Genomic DNA, 22,316 nt, shown 5'->3' with positions numbered 1-22,316 from the left:
ACCGCACAAAAAAAAAAAAAAAGTGGAAGCTCTGTCAACGGCTCATCAGGCCTAGGCGTGACCTGTACCCACCTCCACCTCTCTTATCTCCCCCGCCCCCACGCCCCGGCTACCCCTACTCCTCCCACCCCTACTCAGCATCATTCTCGTCCCACTGTGGGAAGCTGAACAATGGCTCCCAAATAGGCCCATGCTTTAATTCCCAGAGACTTTGAAGCCAAAGGGACTTTGCAGAAGTGATTAAATTAAGGATCTTGAAATGAGGAGATTAACCTGGATTATCCTGCGGGCCCAAACTAATCACAGGTTTCCTTATAAGAGGGATGCAGAAGGAGTCAGATTGGAAGGCAAGGGGAAGCTGGGGGCTTCCCTGGAGGCCCAGTGGTTAAGACTCTGCGCTTCCACTAAAGGGGGCACGAGTTCCATCTCTGGTCGGGGAACTAAGAGCCTGCATGCTGCATGGTGTGGCCAAAAAAAAGGTGAAGCTGGAAGCCAGAGAGAAAGGGAGATGTGACATGGGCCAGGAGTCAAGAATGAGGACCATCGCTAGAAGAATGGAGGAAACAAATTCTCGCCTGGAGCCTCCGGAAGGAGCACAGCTCTGCTGACTCCTTGTTTTAGCCCTTTAAGACTCATTTCCGATTGATCTCCGGAAGGCAGGAGAATAAATTTATGTGGTTTGGAGCCACTACGTTTGTAGTAATTTGTTAGGGCAGCAGTAGGAAATTAACACACCCGTTGTTTTGTTTTATGTTTCTTTATGGTACTATCACCACTCGGCACATTTTATATTTACGTCTCTATTTGTCCATCTGTTGTCTCTCCCACTACGATGCAAAGTGCTGGGGAGCCAGGCCTTTGTTTTCTTCATTGTTGTACACCCAGAACCTGGCGCAATAACTCTCTGTTGAATGAATAAATAAATGACATATTTTAACTAAGTAAGTAACAGGTCAACACCCTGAAATGGCCGAGCCTCAATGAAAAGTTGGTTGAACACGGTTATTAACCTGCGTGACAATTTCTCTGACTTGTCCAGACAGGTGGAAACATACACAAATGAGTACAGGTGTACCTGCAGCCCAAGTGGTCTACACCAAAACAGCCCAGGAGGAGGAGAACAACCCCAGAACACCAGCAACAAGCCCGCTAGGAAGATGGTGATCCCCATCCAATGCAGGGGTTCCAGCAGCCCCTCTGCAGAGCTGGGAGGAGGGAGGAGCCTGGGCTGGTCACACACACGCCCTCTACTCCCACGCAAGCCCTGCAGCCCTGTATCACCTGTTTTCATATTACTCATTTCCCTCCTCATTGAATAAAGGACCGCAGTGGAGGTGGGCTGGGGGGTGGAGAAGCCAGGATTATGACTGCCCTTCTTCTCACTGAGTGATGCTGAGAATCTCTAAAAAGGAGTTCACACATAGGAGCTGAGGTTGATGGTACATTCTACGTCCACTTAGTTAACAAAATTATACTAAAAAGAATGTAAATGTAAAGAGTTAATTAGATCCAATATTTACTTTAGGGAACCACGGATCTTAAGTAACTTAGGAACCACATGACACTATCAAGTAGTTTTTCCTGTTGCTGGTACCAGCTAGAGATGCCAACACTTCTATTTCCTCCTACTTCTGTTTGGTTCAGCCTAATTTCTGATGAAATCAACACTTTGCCAAACATGCAAGTAATGGTTTGATGTGCCCATAATGACGATGATGATCATGACGATGATGATTGATTCATCTCGTCTCTTGCAGGAAGTTGCAGGGATGCCTCTGTCTTGAGGAAAATACACCTAGTCCTCACTTTTAAAAAGGTGACTTTTTTTGAAACTAACACAACGGTCGTGTGAATATAATGGCTGGAATGCTGCTTGAATGCACCTGTTTGAATGTCCCCTCCTCTGTGGAGCCTTTCCTTACTCCTTCGTCCACCCTTGGGCATTCCCAGAATACCCACGGCGCAACGCTCTCTCACTCCTCCATTTCACCAATATTCACAGCTTGCAAGTCTGTCTCCTGTACCACATTGTTATTTCTTGAGAGCAAGGGCTCTGTCTACACACACTTCTTCCTCCCAAATGCTCAACAAAATCCCAGGCAAGGTTTGCCAGGTACCTAAATACGAACCAAACGCTCTCGGTGCTTTTGAAATGGACCTTGTGGTAGAATAAAGGAGACGATTTATACACCAAACAGGTAGAGAAAAATAGAAAATAATGATGTATTAAATTAGAAAAGAAAGTGCATTTCATTAAAGGAGTTCATTCGAAACCGGAAAGGGGAGAAATGAGTGTTGACTGGGGTTTTTATAGGTTCATAGAGTAATCATTTTTGTTGTCTTCACATAAAAATTTGTGTAAATATGAATTTGGGTGGGGAATGTGGGGGAAAACATCACCTTGATCTATAAAGATGATTTGTTTAGCCCTGAAATGATTTTTGTGTTTTGATAATATTCATAACTATAATCTTTATTAGAATATCAGTCTAATACAAAGATCACCAAAGCTCTTTGTTTGAGTATACTAAGGGCTAAACATTAACACTGACACTAAGTGTATTACTACTAGAGAAAGCATTTTATCTCATCAGATATTTTAGTTATATTAGCGCCAAAAGGGCAAGCTCGGTGACAGACGTAACATTTATCGACCATACGTACGAAGTACTATCTGTGACCTTAGAAACGTTAAGAAGGACCATCGATTTGACTTCAACAAGCCTTAGTTTCGTTTTTCAAAATGATGACGATGAAAGAAATTTAACCAGACAGGAAAATGCACTTAATGTCTGTCACAAAGGAAAGGATCTGAGCAACAATTTCTGCTCCCTCATAAGTGAACTCTTAAAAAATGCTTTGCCTGTAGTATAGAGAAGTCAATGATTAGACACACACTTTTAAATGCACTTACCAATTCTTGTAATTTTGAGCGGTCCTGGGTGAACTATGGAACAACCCATTCATTCCATCAGCCCTACTCTTTAATATATATTGACCTCCAAGGACCATGACACCATGCAACTTTCCCTGGTCACTCAGAGCAAAATAAAACACCATCTGCGTGTGCGGGTGTGTCTGTCAGAGGCAGCCCTTACCTTCACGAAGAGGTTAACCTCAGGGTTAGTGGAAGCTGATTCGTTTTCTTCTGAAACGTCATCAGCAGAATAGCTGGTAGGGGAGTCCTCGCTGGTGGAGAAGGCTCTGCTGTGCTGGATGGTGAAGCTGGAAGGAGAAGTCGGATCTGCTTCCATCTCACTTCCATTCTCCTGGGGCTCCCCAGGTTGAGGATGCTGAGCCTCAGGGTATACTTTTTCAGGCAGGAGGTATTCTCCTGTTTCTCGTTGAAAAGAGGCTGAGGTGCTCTCCCGACCAACAACAGCATAAATGGCCGCAGAGCCGTACCCATGGGTTTCCAACTCAGTGGCATATAAATTGGCTTCTGCCTTCAAGTCTTCATGGACATCATTGTAAAGGGGACCTTTGTCTTCCACTGGCTGGTCTGAGTCCTCATATGCCCGCTGTCTTTGGATTCTGTCGTAGATGGTGCTGCCGTCTTCATCATTCATGCTTGTTGATTTGGTGGATCCTTTTGCAGGCAGACCTGAGTAGGTCTGAAATGAGGAAAGGGATAGAGGATGATCACCTTGCAGAGGAATCAACGGGCTTTTGAAACACAGCAACTAGCAACAGCTATCAATGACAGCTCCCTAACAATTATTGACTGGAGACTTTAATCGGCAAACCACAAGACCATTGGACATGAGATAAAGCTTAAACACTCAGTTAACTCCTTCACTCCTAAGGATATTTTCAAGCAGACTCTATAGTTTTCCTCATTGCCAGTAACTCCAAAATTCTTCGGATCAACTAGAGGTTGACTTGAATTATCTTCCCAGTATACATTGAAATTCTGAATATTTAGCCATTTGTCACTAAATAGTGTTCCCTCTTCCAATTGCCTCCAAATGTTGACAACATTCAAGAAGTCCCTGCAGTTCAGTGGAGCACAATTCTTCACAATAGTAACTCATCTATGAATAGCTGAATTCATTACACAAAACAGCTGTTTGAGTATTGATACCCTATGATAACTGTGCTGCACATGTTCCAGTTAGGTAATGAGTGCCACTCACGTTTCTTATCTGGAAACACCACTAGGTGATTAAATAACAGAAGGAAAAGAAGATAAATGCCCTTGTCTATGGTCACATCAGTACAGATCACCCAAACTAAGGGACTCAAAGATTTATGGCTTTGAGTTTTATTTTTTTCTCTTCGACCTGTGTGATCATCATAGTCAAGACACCTTCACAAAGATCCTCTTATGTACAGGATACTGAGTTGAGCACTAAACATTTGAGTTAGCAGACATATTCTCTGTCCTCAAAGGACTTCCAAAGCAAAGAACTGTATGCACAAACTTGTCTAGTTGATGTCATCTACAGATGCCTTGAATACACAGGCTCTGGTACTCTATCCTGCTAATTCCTGCATCCCTTCACCCACCACGTACATCGTTCTCTTTGAAGTGACAACCCAGACGGATTGTAAAGGGACTTTTGTGTCTACAAATCGTGCGAAAATTGAGAAGCAATGCAACTCTGGTTGACAGGTTCCAAAGCATTTGATGAGCATCTTTTTTTTTTTTTTTTTTTTTTTTTTTTGCGGTACACGGGCCTCTCACTGTTGTGGCCTCTCCAGTTGCGGAGCACAGGCTCCGGACGCACAGGCTCAGCGGCCATGGCTCACGGGCCCAGCTGCTCTGCGGCATGTGGGATCTTCCGGGACCGGGGCACGAACCCATGTCCCCCGCTTCAGCAGGCGGACTCTCAACCACTGCACCACCAGGGAAGCCCTGATGAGCATCTTATAGACAAAACTTCATTGTACCCTTGCCTCCAATGTTGCATCCAGGAATCTTCTGGAGCGAACTAAAGCAGTATTTCTAGAATTCAAGCTTTGGGGATAGCTTAAAGAATAGATAAAGGGAAAGAGACCAGAGACAGACTTTAAAGTCTATTGATGCTATCCCTTTCTTTTACTGAAAGGTGAGGTTTGATGGGTCCAAATACCTGATAGATTCCCATAGTTCCCATAATCTGGTGTTTATAACTCAGCGGAGAGCCAGCTCAAGTCCTTCTCATAATTTTAGCACTGGAGAAAAGCTAAAAGGTCATACAATTTACCTGATTTTACATTTGAAGGCAGGCTGGAACCTCGAAAGGGGAAGTAAGCGGTCCAAGTTCACAGAGTTAATGATGGAGCTGATTTTGGCTGTGATTTCCTAACCCCCAGTTCAGTGATCTTCCTGCCACTCACTCCCTTCTTAAGTCACTGTTTTCCAACCTTTTTTATGATCATACAACCTTCCACTCCCACCCCATCCCTAAAGGATCCTTTTTAGGTATCTTTTCCATGAAATTAAAATACTGCCAATATATTACATATCTGTTACATACTGTATGTACATCTGTGCTTTATACATCAAAAAGAGGAAGTTTTTGTCCCTTAAGAACCAATTTTCACCCCTTTGGGGGTGACATCGCTCCTTTTGAGAATATGTGCTTTCACTGCTAGAACACTTCTAGATTATGTGCCATTCTGCAACAAGATTATGTGTCATTCTGCATCACTTCCAAGGAACAGTATTCTATGTGAGCTTATATATACCGCATGCTACCAGGTCCGCACCAAGATGACCCAGTGAGTCTGAGGGGGCTAGCTAAGCTTAGGGCCCAATACACAGGTATTTTATAAATTTGGTCCCCCACTTATTCCATTTCAGGACACACCTATCATGATTTAGTTACAGGTTGTAACATGGAACCGGTCATCCCATTAAAGCATAAATCAGATCATCTCTCTCCCTACTCAGACTCCTATAATGGCTCTCCATTTCTTTCAGGAAAAGCCAAAGTCCATACAGTGACCCTCAAGGCCCTAAAAATCTACACAAACTCTCCTACATCTGCTTTTCTCCCCCTTGCTTACCCAGCTTCAGAGGATATGCCTCGTTGCTGTGCCTGGAACCCTCCAAAATGCTGCCATATTAGGATCTTTACATTGGCTGTTCCCTCTGCCGGGAATACATTTCCTTTGGATATATGCAGAGTCAACTCTCCAAAATTCTAAGTTTTTGCTTATGCATCCCTTCTCAATGAGACCACTCTAACTGTCCTGGATAAAATGACAACCCATCCCAACTCCTATCTGTACCCCTCCTCATTACTAAAAACCCTTACCTGACTTTCTATTTCTTTTACCATAAGACATATCCCCTTCTAATAAGATATATACATTACTTATTTATTGTACATCTAGAGTTTGTTTTCTGTCTTCTCCCACTAGAATGTAACTTCTGTATGGGCACAGATCTGTCTGCTTTTTCATTATTGCTTCAGGCACCTAGAACAGTGCCTGGCACATATTAGATTCTCAATACATTATTTGTTGAATAAATTTTTGTGATTGTCTGATGTCATTATCCTCCATTGGACACACAAAGCCCATGACTATTTTGCTCATCAGTGCATACCTAAAGTCTAACAGATATCTGACACATAATAGGTGCTTATTAAATATTTGTTTTTATAAACAACTAAAATGGAGGAGATGTATCCAGAATTCAAGTCCTTGTACTCCTGGTCCATTTTCTTCCTGTGTTATGTGCATAAGTGTTATTTCATTACTATATTGTAAACTCCTGCAGGAAGAAAACTAATACCTGGGTCTTCCACAGCACTTTGTATAAAACAAGTTGGCTTGTTTACTGATAAAAGAAAGAGTCTATCAACCAGTTAATCGATTGAAAGTATTTTGAGGGCTCCATATGGCTGTTACATATAACCTAAGAAAGGAAACAAGACATATTCACTTGATTGAGAAGTTCTAAGAATGAACTTGTGTGCCTTCTGAAATACAAGTTTGCCTATATCACACCCATGTCTGGAAATTTTTGATAAAGCAGATACAGGAAGATGTGTGTTCCAAGACCTTTCACAAATGAAACCAAGCCTATCTGTCCAGCCAGCTTCTCCCTCAGCACTCCTTCAAATACCCTACTCCGCAGCAGAAACATTGCTCTTCCCCGAATATACTGTGCCATTTCCTGCCCCTATGCTTTTGCACATATGTTACCTCCACTGAGCAAAATGCTACTCATTCTACTAGATACAGGCTATAAATATACATAAAACGTGATCTTACCTGCATGTACAATGGAGGAAATTTACAAATTAGCTATTCCACAGAAAGGATCCAACTGGGACTACAGCAGCCCTGCCCATTGTCTTGGATAACTGTGGGGCCAAAGTCTAGTCTTCTGTTTTGCATGTACAAAGACTCAGTTTGGTCAGTTTACACAGGGTTTTTCAAACATTGTAGAACTGAGTCACTCTAACTAAACTAAAAAAAAAAAAAAAAAAAAAAAAAAAAAAAAAAAAAAAATTCAGTTTAGCAACATAAAGGCCACTTTATAACTTTACCCGCCAAAACATAACTGCCACAATTGACTTGAATATTTGCTTGAGATAATAAGCATTATCTCTTCACGGTAGCAAATTCTACATAGGGAATCAGTTAAGGCAATACCCTCAAATTACTTTTATGTGATGTTTGTAGGATCTGAGGCAATACCCCTATTAAAAATAGGGTATTTTTAAAACCCAGTATCAGTGATTTGCGCCTTTTCTTCTTATCTTAATCAGTCTTATTAGGGATTTTAAAATTTTCTTTCTTTTTCTTTTGAGAATATTTGACTTTATTAATAGTCTCTAGTGTGCATTTCTTTGCAATTTCATTAATTTCTGCTCTTATCTTTATTATTTCCTTTCTTCTCTTTTTGTTTTTACTTGTTTGTTGCTGTTTGCTTTTTATCCCAAGATAATTGTGGACACTTAAATCACTGGTGTTCGACTTTTCTTCTTTTCTAATATATGCATTTAAGATTATTAATTTTCCTCTAAGTACAGCTTTATCTGCATCTCACAAGTTTTGATATGATTTATTTTCCTTATCATCCAGTTCAAAATACTTCCCATTTCTGTTTAGACTTTTTTCCTTTATCCATGAGTTATTTATAAATGTATTGATCAGTTTTACAACAGTTGAAGATTTTCTAGTTATATTTTTTGTTGATTTTTAGCTTAATTTCACTGTGGTCAGACAATACAGTTGTTATGATTTTAATCTACTGAAATTTGTTTTGAGATTTGCTTTATGGCCCAGCATATGGCCAACTTTGGAAATATTCCATGTGCATTTGAAAATAACATGTGTTCTTCCATTGTTAGGTATAGTATTCTGTAGATGATAATAAATTAGTATCTGTTTATTTTTGTTACTCAATTATTTCATATTCCTATTGACTTTCATCTGCTTCTTCTATTAGGTATTGAAAAAGGAAAGTTAAAATCTTCCCTATGATCATGGATTTGTCTAATTCTTACTTCAGTTATCTCATTTTTTGCTTTATATATATTTTTTAATAAATTTATTTTATTTATTTTTTATTTTTGGCTGCGTTGGGTCTTCGTTGCGGTGCGCGGGCTTCTCATTGCGGTGGCTTCTCTTATTGCAGAGCATGGTGTGCGAGCTTCCGTAGTTGTGGTGCACAGGCTTAGTTGCTCCATAGCATGTGGGATCTGCCCGGGCCAGGGCTCGAACCCGTGTCCCCTACATTGACAGGCGGATTCTTAACTACTGCGTCACCAGGGAAGCCCTTGCTTTATATATTTTTAAGGCTATATTATTGGATGCATACAGATTCAGAACTGTTATATAATCTTGGTAGATGGACTGTTTTTTCAGTAGAAAATGTCACTCTTTATCTCTAGCATTATTTTTTGCCTTCTTCTGATATCAGTTTTCTTTTGGTTAGTGTTTATGTATATATTTTCCCAAGATTTTACTTTCAATTTTTGTGTGTGGAGAAGTGGAGAAGGGGGATTAACGTATGAAATATAATGCAGAATCGATAATTCACAATGATGGAGAAAAACCAGATTGGATGGAGTATGTGGATTCCAGAAAAAATAGAGAAGATGGCAGTACTGGGCTAGATTGTGGATAGCCTTGAATGCCAAGATCAGAAATCTGAGTTTTATGTTCATAGGATGATATCAAGGATGGGCAGACACATAACACAGAAAGTCGTTCAATCCCACAATCATTTACATTCCAGCTGGCTTCAAGACAGAGGCAGGTGCTCAGAGAAAACCATTTCCAGTAGCTGGTGTTGCTTACTGGAGCAACTTGGTCTACTGTCACATCACAATGTGGCAACCACATTTCAATATGGGCACAGGGAGGGGACTGTGTAGAAGGTACCTGAGAACTTCAGATGGTTCTGCTGATTTATTTCAGTCACTGTGAATGCGCCCCGCTCCCATTTACCTCCTGGCACTCTCTCTCCTCCTTGGAGCTCCCTCAAACACCATTCCCAGCTGGTCACCGCATAGCTTTATTTTTGTAACCTTCATCTAGTTGTTCCAACATTTTGAATTTCATTCCTCACAATTCTGACTCTGCCATTATACCCACCATGGGTATCTCTTAAAATTTTACTGCACTTTCTTACTTTTCAAATTGTGAACAGTCGTCCATATCTTGACTCGTCATTACAATAGTTGGTCCACCTCGGTGCTGTCTACTTTATACAATCTGGGAAAAGTCCTAAAGGTCCTAGAAGCCTGAGTAGAAGTCATTTATGATGTTTTATTACTTAGAGGAAACGAATACAGAAAATAGGAAAAGGGTAATATTAAACATTGGGAGGATGAGACAGATGGGATGCTCTTCACTCAAACAATTTAACATAAATGGAAGGGACAACAAGGTTATTTAAATAAATTTGATTAAAAAAATTGAACATGGAAAAATGACATTATTTTTAAAATTGGATGAACTATATACCCTTAAGCCCTCAGGCAGGGAAACCCTTGCTTCATCCTCTCCCTGCCCCTGGCATTGTCGACTTACCCAGGCTGGGACTACACACTCAACCACAGGGCCCCATCCTCAGGGATGTCTCCCAGCTGTCCCCTTGCCCTTCCTCTTTATTCAGACTGGGTCTAGTTTTCTCACTCCACTTCCTTCCTCTGCTGTCTCCAACATGACCAAAGTCTGACCCCTTAGTAGCTGTCTATCACTTCTCTAGAACCTTCTATCACTTCTCTAGCACCTTTAGTACAGGAAAAAAGCAACTTGAAGCAGATGAATTTGCAGATGTCCAAAGAACGAAATGTCCGGATAGTCCATTGAGAAGAGAGGAAAGGAGAGCTGGGCATCCCTTTAGCTGGGCTTTTGCAGACAAGGATAAAGGCGTGCTGCATCAGTGCTGAAGGAACTTGAGGAAATATCAAGTTTACTTAGTAACTTAATGGAGTATTACTGGGTTATTTTTTTTATCTCCATCATTCTGCCTAAAGGGAATGTGCCTTCTTTCCGCCATAGACAACTTGACTCCACTGAGCTCTCTCACTCCACCTTCCTCCAGTACATTTCCCCATCTTTGGAGATTTTACTTTGTGGTTTGAGGGGTTTTAAGGTTTTACCGTTTGGGGATTTTTTTTTTCTCCAAAGACATCCAGGAAGTTTGATTCTGTATTATAAAACCAAAGGCAATCTATCTCAGTAATGTATTTTGTGTACTTCTCTAGATAGTCATCCCTCGGTATCTGAGGGGATTGGTTCCAGGACCCCCAGGGGTTACCAAAATCCACGGTTGCTCAAGTCCCCTATGTAAAATGGAGTATAGTCACCCTCTGCATCCTTGGATTCTGTATCTGTATAACAGATACAGAGCAGACTGTATAACAAATATAATGTAAATTGTTACTCTGAGCCATCCAGAAAAGATGGAGAAAGAGCTGTGGGCTTTGAAAATGAAACCTGAGGAATAATTCCACCGGCTTGGGTACAAATGCCTGAGTAAGCTGTCCTTTCATACTTTGATTTTACATTTTCTAAACATTATTGCTGAAGGACACTGTCCTTAAGTTACTCCACAAGAAACACACTTACTGAGAAATAAGTACACAGCTACAATTTTCAGCTTCTTAGGTTCTTGTTGTGGCATCAAAGATGTCTGTGTTCTTTATATTAAGGAGACTTCTTTCCATTATAAATGTCATTCATGCTTATAAAAAAAAGATGATAAGAATCATCTGTAATTCCACTACCCGAAGGTACTTACGTTAATTTTCTCTTACTCCTTTTCTACCTGTATGTTTATATTTTCATTTGGAATCATAGTTGTCTTTGTATTCTGCTTTTTAAAAAATTGACATTATACAGTGTATATACATGGCATTTAAGCATATTTATATAAGACCAGTATTTTTCAGACAGTCAACTCAAATATTAGCTGATGTAATTTGTCAGTGTAGAAGATTCAAAGATACTTTTCTTTACTGTCTAGCCAAAAGACTTTTTAAAAGGCAAGGGATTTTGTTTAAGTAAGGGGTTGGCCCAACTAACGGGACAATAACATAGGAAACTTTCATTCTTCTTGCTTCCGTGCGCTTCCCAGGCTGTGACATGGTGACTCGACAGTAACACTGGGTGATACTCACAGCAGGGCAGGGCTCACTGAATGCTTTGCAAGCGGTTTCAAGACTGCCTATGATTTTCCTTTAAATATCGCTATCTGCAGATAACATACTCAATTTATCTACACACGTTTAAATTCTCTTTTGGTTTTAGTTTACATTTGGGTGCAGAGTGGGCAGACCTGGGGAGCAGAGATGGGAAATTATGGAATTGTGGGGTGAAAAAAAACAACTGGAGGTTAATGGAAGTGTTTCTTGTTTATAAAAATTATGAAGATGAAGGGGGAATGTTTTAGCCACATGGGGTAAGGGAAACTTTGGTGCCAAACAGACCTGGGTGCAAATGTAGACTGCCACTTACCTTTTCTGAGGCTTGGTTTCCTTATTTGCAAAAATGTAAATAACACCTTCCTCAAAGTGTTGTTGGGAAGTTTAAATGAAAAAGATACGTGTGAAGCCTCAGAGCCTGATAGATTAGACAGGCGTGTTCAGTGTTAGTTTCCAATCCTTCTCCCACAGCTAAGCTGCATTGGTTTCAGAGCTCAGAATGAAGAGATTCTGGAGGGGAAAAAAAATATGTATAAGTAACACAATGACACGTTAGTATGTTAATAGAACTTAGTTCTACTCTGAATTATATTTATTATTATGTATTTTTGGAGTTATTTTCTTTCCATAACCCTGATATCTCCTCTAAATCATAATTATATTTTGCATTTTGTAGTAACTGCAAACTTAAAAGACATTTACAGACAGTATTTTGCATGATTTGGCCAAGAACGCAGTAAGGCAAGTATTACCAAATCCGTTTTATAGATATGAAAGCCATGGCTCAGGCTGCTTTTCCGGTGCATGTTTGTAACACTAAGATTAGGGCCCAGGTCCCCTAACAGCTGCCACTGAACTTCGTCCATAGCTCAAGGATGCTGTGATCATTAAAGGTTTAAAATGTATGCTCTGTAAAGTATCTCTGTAAAGTAAGGGAAAATATCAGATGTCTATAACTGAACCAGAATGATAAATTATGCAATAAAAAATGAACACGTTTTTACCAAAGGCAAACACAATATGCAAGAAAGATCAAGCTGAGAAACCCTCAGGATTTGGAAAACTGAGTGTTTTCTTTCATTTCTAGTCCACTAGGGAGCACTGTTACCCGGTCTCAGTGTAGACCTGGCATCATCACCTCATGAGCTGTTTCCTTCTTCCAGTCTAAAAAGTTAGGTAACTATTGCAAGTTTACAGATTCCCTAGTCTAAGGGCTTTTTTCCCATTTCCCAATTATTTTGCTTTGAGGATAAGGTGCCTCAAATTCAAAACATATGTTTAAAATATTTTATCTATATACGTTCTATTAGAGCTCAATTCCCTCCCTTTAAAAAATTCCTTACAGTTCATTTAACATGTATTAAATTTTTTAAAAAAGAAGAAAGGAGCTCATGAGGACCATTTGATCTTCACAACAACCCTATAGGGCAATTCGTTTTTCTATTTTACACCCGAGGAAACAATTTCAGAGAAATTCTCCTAGAGTCAATCTACAAACTCCCTTTGAATGTGTTTTACTCCTGCTCTGGTTCATTTTATTATCTAAGCAACTAAGTATTCATAACATTTTACCCCAAGTCTTAGCTCCTAACACTGATAATGTTCAAATCGAATAGAGAAAAAGTAGTGATAACTGTCTAAATTCTGGATTGTCCACACCAAAATTCGAATGGTTTCACTTTGTGTACGTGTATACACATTTGTCTATATACATATAAAATTACATTTGTACCCAATTTCCATACCAATACTTTGCGGCACTTTTGGTGTCCTGGGTCTTCATGTGTGCAGTTTCTTTACTGTCACTGAAGAAAATCTGTGTGATTTTCTTCAGTACTAATAATTACGGCACATAGCGTCGGTCTTATTAGTTCTACATCCTGAGGTCTCAAACTAAAAGCTAAGGAGTCTCCTTGAATGAATGAACATTATCTCTCTACCTATCTACACAATCTTTTATGTGTACAGCACACAGGATTGGGGAACATGAGGTCACTGTATTTTCCATCTTTCTCTCTTATTTGGACTGTCACTCTAGTCCAAAGGTTGCTTTCTCTCTCTCCTACCACCACCTCTCAATCTAACTCTTGCTTTTTACCAGGGTAAGTAACCTACAATGCAGCTAAGGTTACGTGTCTTCCTCCCTCTTTCCTATCTATTGCTCATGACCCAGATAGGTGATGCCTTCCCACGAAGGCCTCTCCCATCTCTCCAGACTTTGTTTTCATGTCTGATGGTACAAGCATCATATTCTACCTATTAAAATAGCCTCGCCTTTTTTCCCTCCCCGACACCTTTTTTATCCTGCATCACTTCTTGAGGACAATATTATTTATCTTTACATCCCCTAATGCCATGCTTAAGCTTGAACGTGCATAAGAACTCTATGGGGATCTTGTTGAAATACTGATTCTGATTCAGTAGGCCTGGGGTGGGGCCTGCGACTCTGCATTTCCCAGAGAATATTAATACTACAGGTTCATGGGCCACGCTTTGAGCAGCAAGGCCCTTGCATAATGTTGTGCACATGGCAGGTGTTAACTCACATGTACTAGAAAATTAAAAGTTAGAAAGCAAATGCAAAGAAAATGAGATAGCACTACACAACCACCACTATGGCAACATCAATTGTTGGTACGGATGTCTGAGTGCCTGGATTCTCATAAAATGGGGATTTAAAATAGTGTACCTACTTTAAGATCTGGCTGTCCTTTTCTTTTTTTTACAAAATTATCATATACTTACCCTATATCTAGTAGTTCCTCTCTTAGATATTTACCAAAGAGAAATGAAAACACACGTCCACAAAAAAGACCTGTACAAGAATGTTCAAAACAGCTTTATTCACAACAGCCAAAAACTGAAAATACTCCTGTGTCCATTAACTGGTAAATGGATAAATAAATTGTGGTATATCTGTACTGTGCAACGCTGGCTACTATTTCAACACCGTGGAATACTGGCTTGAGTTCTCCCATGAGGTTGCAATTATGTAAGGTAGAGCTGCAGTCATCGGAAGGCTTGCCTGGGGCTGCAGAACTTGCTTCCAAGATGGCTCACTCATCTGGCTGTTGGCAGGGGGCCTCAGTTCCTTCCCACACGCTGCTCTCCATGGAGCTGCATGTGTGTCCTAATGAAAGGCCACTGACTTCTGTCACTGAGTGATCCATGAGAGAGGACTGCTGTGGTCTTGCCTGGCTCCAACCTGCTGCCAGGCCTGTCTTGAGGCTTTCTTGGTCAATGTTGGGCCAAAGACTCCTAATAAAAAGGTATGAAGTACTGATACACACAACAACATGGGTAAATTTCAAATGCATCATGTTAGTGAAACAACCAGACACAAAAGAGTACTTATTATATGATTTTATTCCTTTTATATGATGTTACAGAGGGTAAAACAAATCTGTAACTTTTAAAAAAGTCTAACAGCGGTTACCTGGGGAAAGGGGTAGACAGGAAGGGTTAGAAAGGTACTTGCCCAGGGGAATGAAACGTCGTGTGTTTTGACAGGACTTTGAATTACACAGGTGTATGTATTTGTCAAAACTCAGAACAGTATGCTTTAGATTTGTACATTTTCGTCTTTGTAAATTTTATTTAAAAAGAAGAATAGCTCTAAACAAATTCTGTCCTACCATTATTGATATGCTGCTGCTGAAATGTTTCTAAGTGAAGTGTACTGACAACAATGACAACTGACATTGAAATGCATCAAACAATAAGATGAACTGACGGATGAACAGATGGCTAGATACATGGGTAAAGCAAGTACAGAATATGTTTACAGCTGATTCTTGAACAATGTCAGGGTTAGGAGTGCCAACCTTCCGTGCAGTCAAAACTCCGATTATAACTTCCTTTATAACTGTATCCATGGTTCCATATTCACGGGTTCCATCAACTGCAGATCGTGTAGTACTGTAGTACTATTTCTTGAAAAAAGCCTGTGTATAAGTGGAGCCACGTAGTTCAAAGCCACATTGTTGAAGGGACAACTATACTGCAGAATCTAGATGGTGGGCACATGGGTGTTTTTTAAGTTTTCTGAATGCTTGGAAATTCTCATAATAAAATGTTTAAAAGAAGACAACCTACAACAGTGAGGAGACACTTCTGCTTATATTTGTACCCCTGATCCCAGCTCAGGGCTGATGCCTCTAACATCCATTTGGAGAGGCCCTGACAGCACTGTGCAGCTCACCACCTGTGCAGAGAGAAAAAAATCAGGCGTGCACTCGGACAGATGGAGAGCAACATGGCAAAGGTCTAGAAATACTGGTCGATGTGGGACCTTCAGTTACTTACAGAGGACCTAAGCCTCCTGAAGAACACAGACCAACATGGACTGAGGCTGCCAGTGGCAACCAGAGTGGCTGGGAGAATAGGAGAGAGAAAATCTGAGACCTGTTCATCATTCCAGGCCATACATGATTCACAAATACCCTAATGAAATGTCTTGGTGGTTAAAATCTAACATATGTTGACATAGTTAACCTAGAAATGTCTGCAATTCTATGTGTAAATCTAACTCTTTAGTACTTTTTGTCCATTTAATGCATAGTCTTTCTGCTGGGTTAATTTGAAATGGTAACCTCCTTTGTTAATTGATTTCAGTTGGATATCAGCAATGTCATTCATTGCTGGACCATCCAATGGGGTGTAGGCGCCTCTTCTTACTGAGTGGAACACTGATCCCCAAAGCTGGCTTACTACTAGAATCACCTGGGGAGCTTTTAAAGCCAGGGTGATGCTGATCCCCCTAGGACAGTTGAATCTACATGGGAAGGCGGGTAGGAGAGAGGCCTGGGCATCCGTAGTTTTTATTTTTATTTGTTTATATTTTTTTTGGCCACGCCATGCAGCTTGCAGGATCTTAGTTCCCTGACCAGGGATCAAACCTGCACCCCCTGCAGTGGAAGCTTGGAGTCTTAACCACTGGACCGCCAGGGAGTTCCCTCCCCTGTACTTTTTAAATGCTCTCCTGGTGAGTTTAATATGTGTCACATAACTAGACCTTAAATTTTCAAAGTTAAAAAGTTTTCAAAGGGACTGCGAAGAAGATAAAATTTTACTTAAAAAATGCTGCTTTGGGTAAAGGTTTTTAAGTTTTGCGGGCATCTATTTCTTCCAACTCTTAGAGATACATGTCAAAGTGCGATATAGGTTGATGAGTGCTCATTAAAACAGGACAAACTTCAGCTTTAGATTCCCAGAATTAATACGATCTCATTGGTAGAAATTAGTTTAATCCTATGGAAACTGACATCTAGGAGAACGCTACCAGTGTCCCAAATTCTGATGTGTGTATATCTGATCAGCATAGCTGGATTACCTTAAAGGTGGGCTCAGCACGTGTTTAGGGCAGATGCCAAAATATATACTTGGAAAAAAATTTATATTTGCTATTTCCAAAGTTGTATGGGAGGAGTCATTATGGTAAAAAAGAAAAAAAATATAATTATATTAGCATTGATTACAGTTATTCTATCTATGGGAGGCTGGGAGGAACCATGGCCGTTGCCAGGATTGTGGACATGAAAGCTGCTCGCAGCCTGGCTGAGGGAGTGGAAGGGGCTTCTGCACCGAGGGATCACCTTGCTTCCCGCCCTCTGTTCTCCTTTGGTCCCCAGACAGGAGTCAGCACCAGTCAATTAGAAAGTCAAAGTACCCGAGGAGGAGGGCAGCGGAGAGAGCTTGCGCCTGGCCCAGCAGGTTTTGCACTATGAACTCGATTGAGAACAACGTGCTAATTGTCCTTTGTTTGCTGAGCAGGGCCTGGAGCCAGTGCAGAGCTGGCCCCGAGAAGCTTCCAGAGCCTGGGGATCAGGTGTGGGGAACTAGCACTGGCTGCCTGGGGGTAGGAGTGGGGAGGGCACACAGCAGGTGTTCCACAGACAGTTAGAAACTTCCCGCAATTTACAGGTTTCAGAGTTTCTCTTATTAGAGAAACGGACAGAAAATGGCTAAAAAGTCAGGCCAGTAACAATCAAACCAGAACACTAAACTCCAGGAAGAACGCACTAAACTCCACTGGACTAAATGTGCAGACGCCCCTCCACAGTTAGGGTTTTGTCCAAATGTCAAAACTCTTCTTGGCCTTCAGGATGTCTGACCTGTAGCAAGTAGGAGGGCCAGAAAAACAACCAGACCTAGTTCTCCAAGTTCTCCCTCCCGAACAACGTGGAATAATCCCTTCAACTGCAGGGCAGCCCCCCGTTGTGAATAAGAGAGAGTGAATAGGACTTCCCTGGTGGTCCAGTGGTTAAGACTCCGTGCTTCTAACGCAGGGAATGCCGGTTCGATCCCTGGTCAGGGAACTAAGATCCCACATGCCGTGTGGCCAAAAAAAAAAAAAAAGAAAAGAAAAAGAGAGAGAGAGTGAATGAGGTAACCTCCCTCAGAAGCAGGACTTTCTGGAAAGCAGAACAGAGGCTTTGCTCCATTATCACTATGCATTGAAAGGGTAAAAACTGTACAGCTATCATCTTGCTATTGGTCTTTCTGATGTATCAATGCAGGAAAAAAATTTAAATGTGTGCAAAAGAAAACACACTTTTCAAAAACACACACACACAAAACTGTCACAGTTATCTTTGGGTGGTGGGACTGTGGAAGAATTGTACTCTTTTTTTCTACATTTCTAGAACACCTTACTTTATGTGTGTACACATGTGTGTGTGTATTTATTTATTTATACAAAGACCGTGAACAACTAAAACTCAGGAGAACCATGAAGTTAGTTCTATAGTAAAATTAGTTTAAAAACTGCAGATATATTTACAGCAGCCAAGACCCAGAAGCAACTTAAGTGTATGTCAACAGGTGAATGGATAAAAAAGATGTGGAATATATACACAATGGAATATTACTCAGCCATAAAAAAGAATGAAATAATGTCATCTGCAGCAACATGGATGGACCTAGAGATTATCATACTAAGTGAAGTAAGTCAGGCAAAGACAATTATATGATATCATTTATATGTGCAAGCTAAAAAATTGATACAAATGAACTTATTTACAAAACAGAAACAGACTCACAGACATAGAAAACAAACTTAAGGTTACCAAAGGGGAAAGGGGAGGGGAGGGACAAATTAGGAGCTGGGGATGAACAGATACACACTCCTATATATAAAATAGATAAACAACAAGGACCTACTGTACAGCACAGGGAACTATATTCAATATCTTGTAATAACATATAAGGGAAAAGAATCTGAAAAAATATATATAAACCACATGCTGTACACCTGGAACTAACACAACACTGCAAATCAACTATATTTCAATAAAAAAACTGCAGGTGTATGCTCTTGCCCATGCATTTAGTTATGGATGGATAACTTGGCCTTGGAGCTGGCATTCTCTGGGCTTCCGTCATGAGGAGAGGGAAGGGAAAAATTTTTAAGTGTACATTTCCTCATTAGTATGACTGGCAGAACAGTGATCATTCTGATAGTATTTTGTTTGTGGAGCTTTCTTAAAGGATAGAGAGAGAGATTTATATCTCAAGAAAAGTCTCCACTGCTTTCCTGTGGTCATTTAAAATCCGTAAGACCATCAAAAACAGGGCTGAGCCCTCTCTTCTGCCACTCTGACAAAAATGCCACTAGCTTTCTTTTCTTGGAAACGATGGTGGTTAGGTCCTGCTTTTAGCTCTCTGGAGATGCCAAGCAGAAGTAGGTCATTACAACATGTATCAGGTCGTTAACTCGTCCCACCTTGGCTCCAGTCATTTTGTCTGCCTTTGACCCTTCACCTTGCTTCAATATCCAATCACTATGTCACACCCACAATGCATGGGAACATCAAGTCACCAGGAAAGAACAAAACCAAAGAAAAAAACAAAACCCAAATCCTGTGAGTTGGCTGGGACTAATGTCATCGCCCCTACTCCCATTTTAAAGATGAGGAAACTGAGGCATGGAAAGGTTCTGGGGGTGCCCTGAGTTAAGAGCTCCCCAACTCTGCTCTCGTGTTGCCTGCCCCATGGTGGTGCCAGAGTCTGGCCCGTGATGCCATCTGCCTTGGCACCGGCTACAAATTTGGACCCACCCTCTGCCCTGCCCTGCCCTGCCCCTCCTCGTGTGCCAGTTCCACACCGTTAAGACCACAATGGCAGCGACTTATCGGGGCCCAAGCAGACTGATGCTGTCATTCTAATTTTTACAAGTCATTTTATATATTTTAATTTTAAATTATATAAGAAATACATGAAAGCAGGCACAACGTAAGAAATTCAAAGGCTATCAAAGAATATAAAATAAAAAGTGAAAAGCCTTCTTAATCATCTCCCTGTGTTCATCTACCTCCGCCTCAAGAGACAGACTCGAAGATTCACTCTGTCTCCGGAGGCGACCACAAGGTCATTGGTGCACACTGTCCAGCAAAACAACTGTCAAAATGCTTGCTATGGTGATCGCTATATGCCTCCTGCTCTAGTTCTTTCCAGTTTCATGTTCCCGAAACATGAGGCCTGGGCTGGGATAGCTCGTAAGGAGGACAAGTCAAGGTAGGGGAGTAGCAATGCAGGTCTGAACAAGAGCGGGGGCCGTGGAAACAGCGCAGAGGGTACAGGTGTGAACAGAGTTTATTCTGGCGCCATATGTCTGGGATCACCTCGTGGGCTGCCTCATCTCCTTCCTCTCGCCTCTTCTTTTACCACAGACCAGCCCTGGAACATCTCCTTTCTCATTCTCTAGAACCAAAGCTGGCTTAAGAAGGAGGTTGGGTTTTTTTGGGGTTTTTTTGCGGTACGCAGGCCTCTCACTGCCATGGCCTCTCCCGTTGCGGAGCATAGACTCCGGACGTGCAGGCTCAGCGGCCATGGTTCACGGGCCCAGCCGCTCCGTGGCATGTGGGATCTTCCTGGACTGGGGCACAAACCCATGTCCCCTGCATCGGCAGGCGGACTCTCAACCACTGCGCCACCAGGGAAGCCCAAGAAGGAGGCTTTTAATGAGCTCTCTCCCAGCCCTCTAAACCTCAGCATCAACTCTGCTTTTTGTCTGGGTCTAACCAGGGTCCAACCCTGACGGTGTACCCTAGACCTGATCAGTGGGTCCATGATACATCGCTGTACTGCTAACATGCTCAGCAAGCCAGATCCTCTTAATCTGGTGGGCTGTCCTTGCCCTCAAATGTCCCCCGCCCTTGAATCCCAGCCCAAGAGCAGAGCCTGAGAGCCTGCAGTGGCCCCAACACAGGGCTCTGTGTGCCAGAATGAACTTCCTCCTGGCATCTACACCTGGCTCATCTCTTTAGCAACCCCCCACCCCCTTCGTAAATGGGTCCAGTTAATGAGGTATATCCTAAGATACGGCAGGTCACAAAAGCAGGAAAATGACGGGTAGCAAAGATACATGCTTCCATTGACATCACAGGCAGGGGTGGCAGGGAAGAACTGTCCAGAACACTTGTTCTCAAGCTGGGGATGGAGCTTAGGTCACTGGCCACTCTCAGCTATTTCTGTGCACACACCCTTCAGCCGTTGGCACGAGCACAGAGGTGGGGCCAGCTGACCACTGATGTCACTGGTGGTATTTTTCTTCTCTGTCACCTGAATCCTGTGGTCCACGCACAGTACTGTGGGACAAGCGGGGCGTGGTGTGCTAAGACCGGTGTGAGCTATCAGCTCGGGAGCAACTTCATAGTGCTTCCATCCTAAACTCTATCTTTTAAGATGAAGAATACAACCCAGATCGTGAATCAAACAAGGAGATCTGCCATATGCTTTCTCAGGATGCCTGAATGTTGGTGAGAATCCCCTACATCTCTGCCCTCAACGTTAGCTGTGTCAATACAATTGCCCCAGGGCACTGAGCTACTGCTTAAAGGCACAGTTAGTCCTGAGGACATGGAGAGAGGGGAAGAGGGCTCAGGACTTGCAGTGGGAACCCAGCTGGAGGTTCCGGGTCAGACAGTAATGGGCTGTGATCTCGAACCTGCCCCCCTGGGCCTCAGCCTCCCTACCTGGACAGCAAATAGGATGGACTCACATACCTTAAGGTCCCTTCCAACTTTCACATTTGATGAGTCTATGTTTGCCTCCATTACTGAAACAGGAGAAGCCACTTACGTTTCTTTCTCACCCAAGCCACTGCGCCACATTATTAAGACCAGGAAATGGCTTATTGACATGTTTAACCAAGATGGTGCACCTGACCACCATCTAGGCATTTGCTTGGTGACAGTCTCCTAGCTGGATTGATGGGTAACTAGACTACAAGGTCCTGGAAGAAGCAAACTCTTGACTATTCTTACCTGGGTTAACACAGAATTATGCACACAGTAGGCCCTCAATAATGCATTGAATGAAAAGAGTTGGACTGAGACATTCTACTCTTCTCACCTAATCCACCATAAAACAAAGAATGTCCCGTGGAGGCTTTGAGGGCTTGAAATGCATCTTGTAGAGGAGAAAATTCTCTGTGCTCAAAAAACTGACCCAGGGTCGATGTGCACCCCATGCCAATCTGTTCAGTGAACAGATCCAGACACACGAATCTGCCCAGATGGAAGATAGTCGGGTTACAAGACTGCTTCAGTGCTTAGGAAGTTCCTAAAGTACCCAAGAAGCAGGTACAAACATGCCTCAGAAGGCTGTTCAAAGTAGTACAATATAATCTGACAGCTTTATAATGCCCTGAGGGAAGACATGAGTGTTTCAAATTTGCTATTCAGAACTAAGTAGGTAATTAAAGCTTCCTACATG

General features: G+C 41.8%; 1 protein-coding gene across 1 annotated transcript in view; it reads right to left on the bottom strand.

Moving 5' to 3' along the window:
- The window catches only part of CLIC5 (chloride intracellular channel 5), a 48,957-nt gene that overhangs the window by 17,622 nt on the left and 9,019 nt on the right, over positions 1-22,316 (bottom strand). The window contains exons 2-4 of the mRNA XM_060021722.1: positions 11,914-12,110; positions 7,210-7,407; positions 3,099-3,614 (exon numbers count right to left, since the gene is read on the bottom strand). Of these exons, the coding sequence (XP_059877705.1) occupies positions 3,099-3,614; positions 7,210-7,215 (522 nt within the window). The 5' untranslated portion in view covers positions 7,216-7,407; positions 11,914-12,110. The remainder of the gene's footprint in view (positions 1-3,098; positions 3,615-7,209; positions 7,408-11,913; positions 12,111-22,316) is intronic.

Source organism: Delphinus delphis, chromosome 10, assembly GCF_949987515.2.
Source record: "Delphinus delphis chromosome 10, mDelDel1.2, whole genome shotgun sequence".
Taxonomy (NCBI): domain Eukaryota; kingdom Metazoa; phylum Chordata; class Mammalia; order Artiodactyla; family Delphinidae; genus Delphinus; species Delphinus delphis.
Note: the sequence above shows the minus strand (reverse complement) of the source record. Positions and strands in the feature narration are given on the sequence as shown.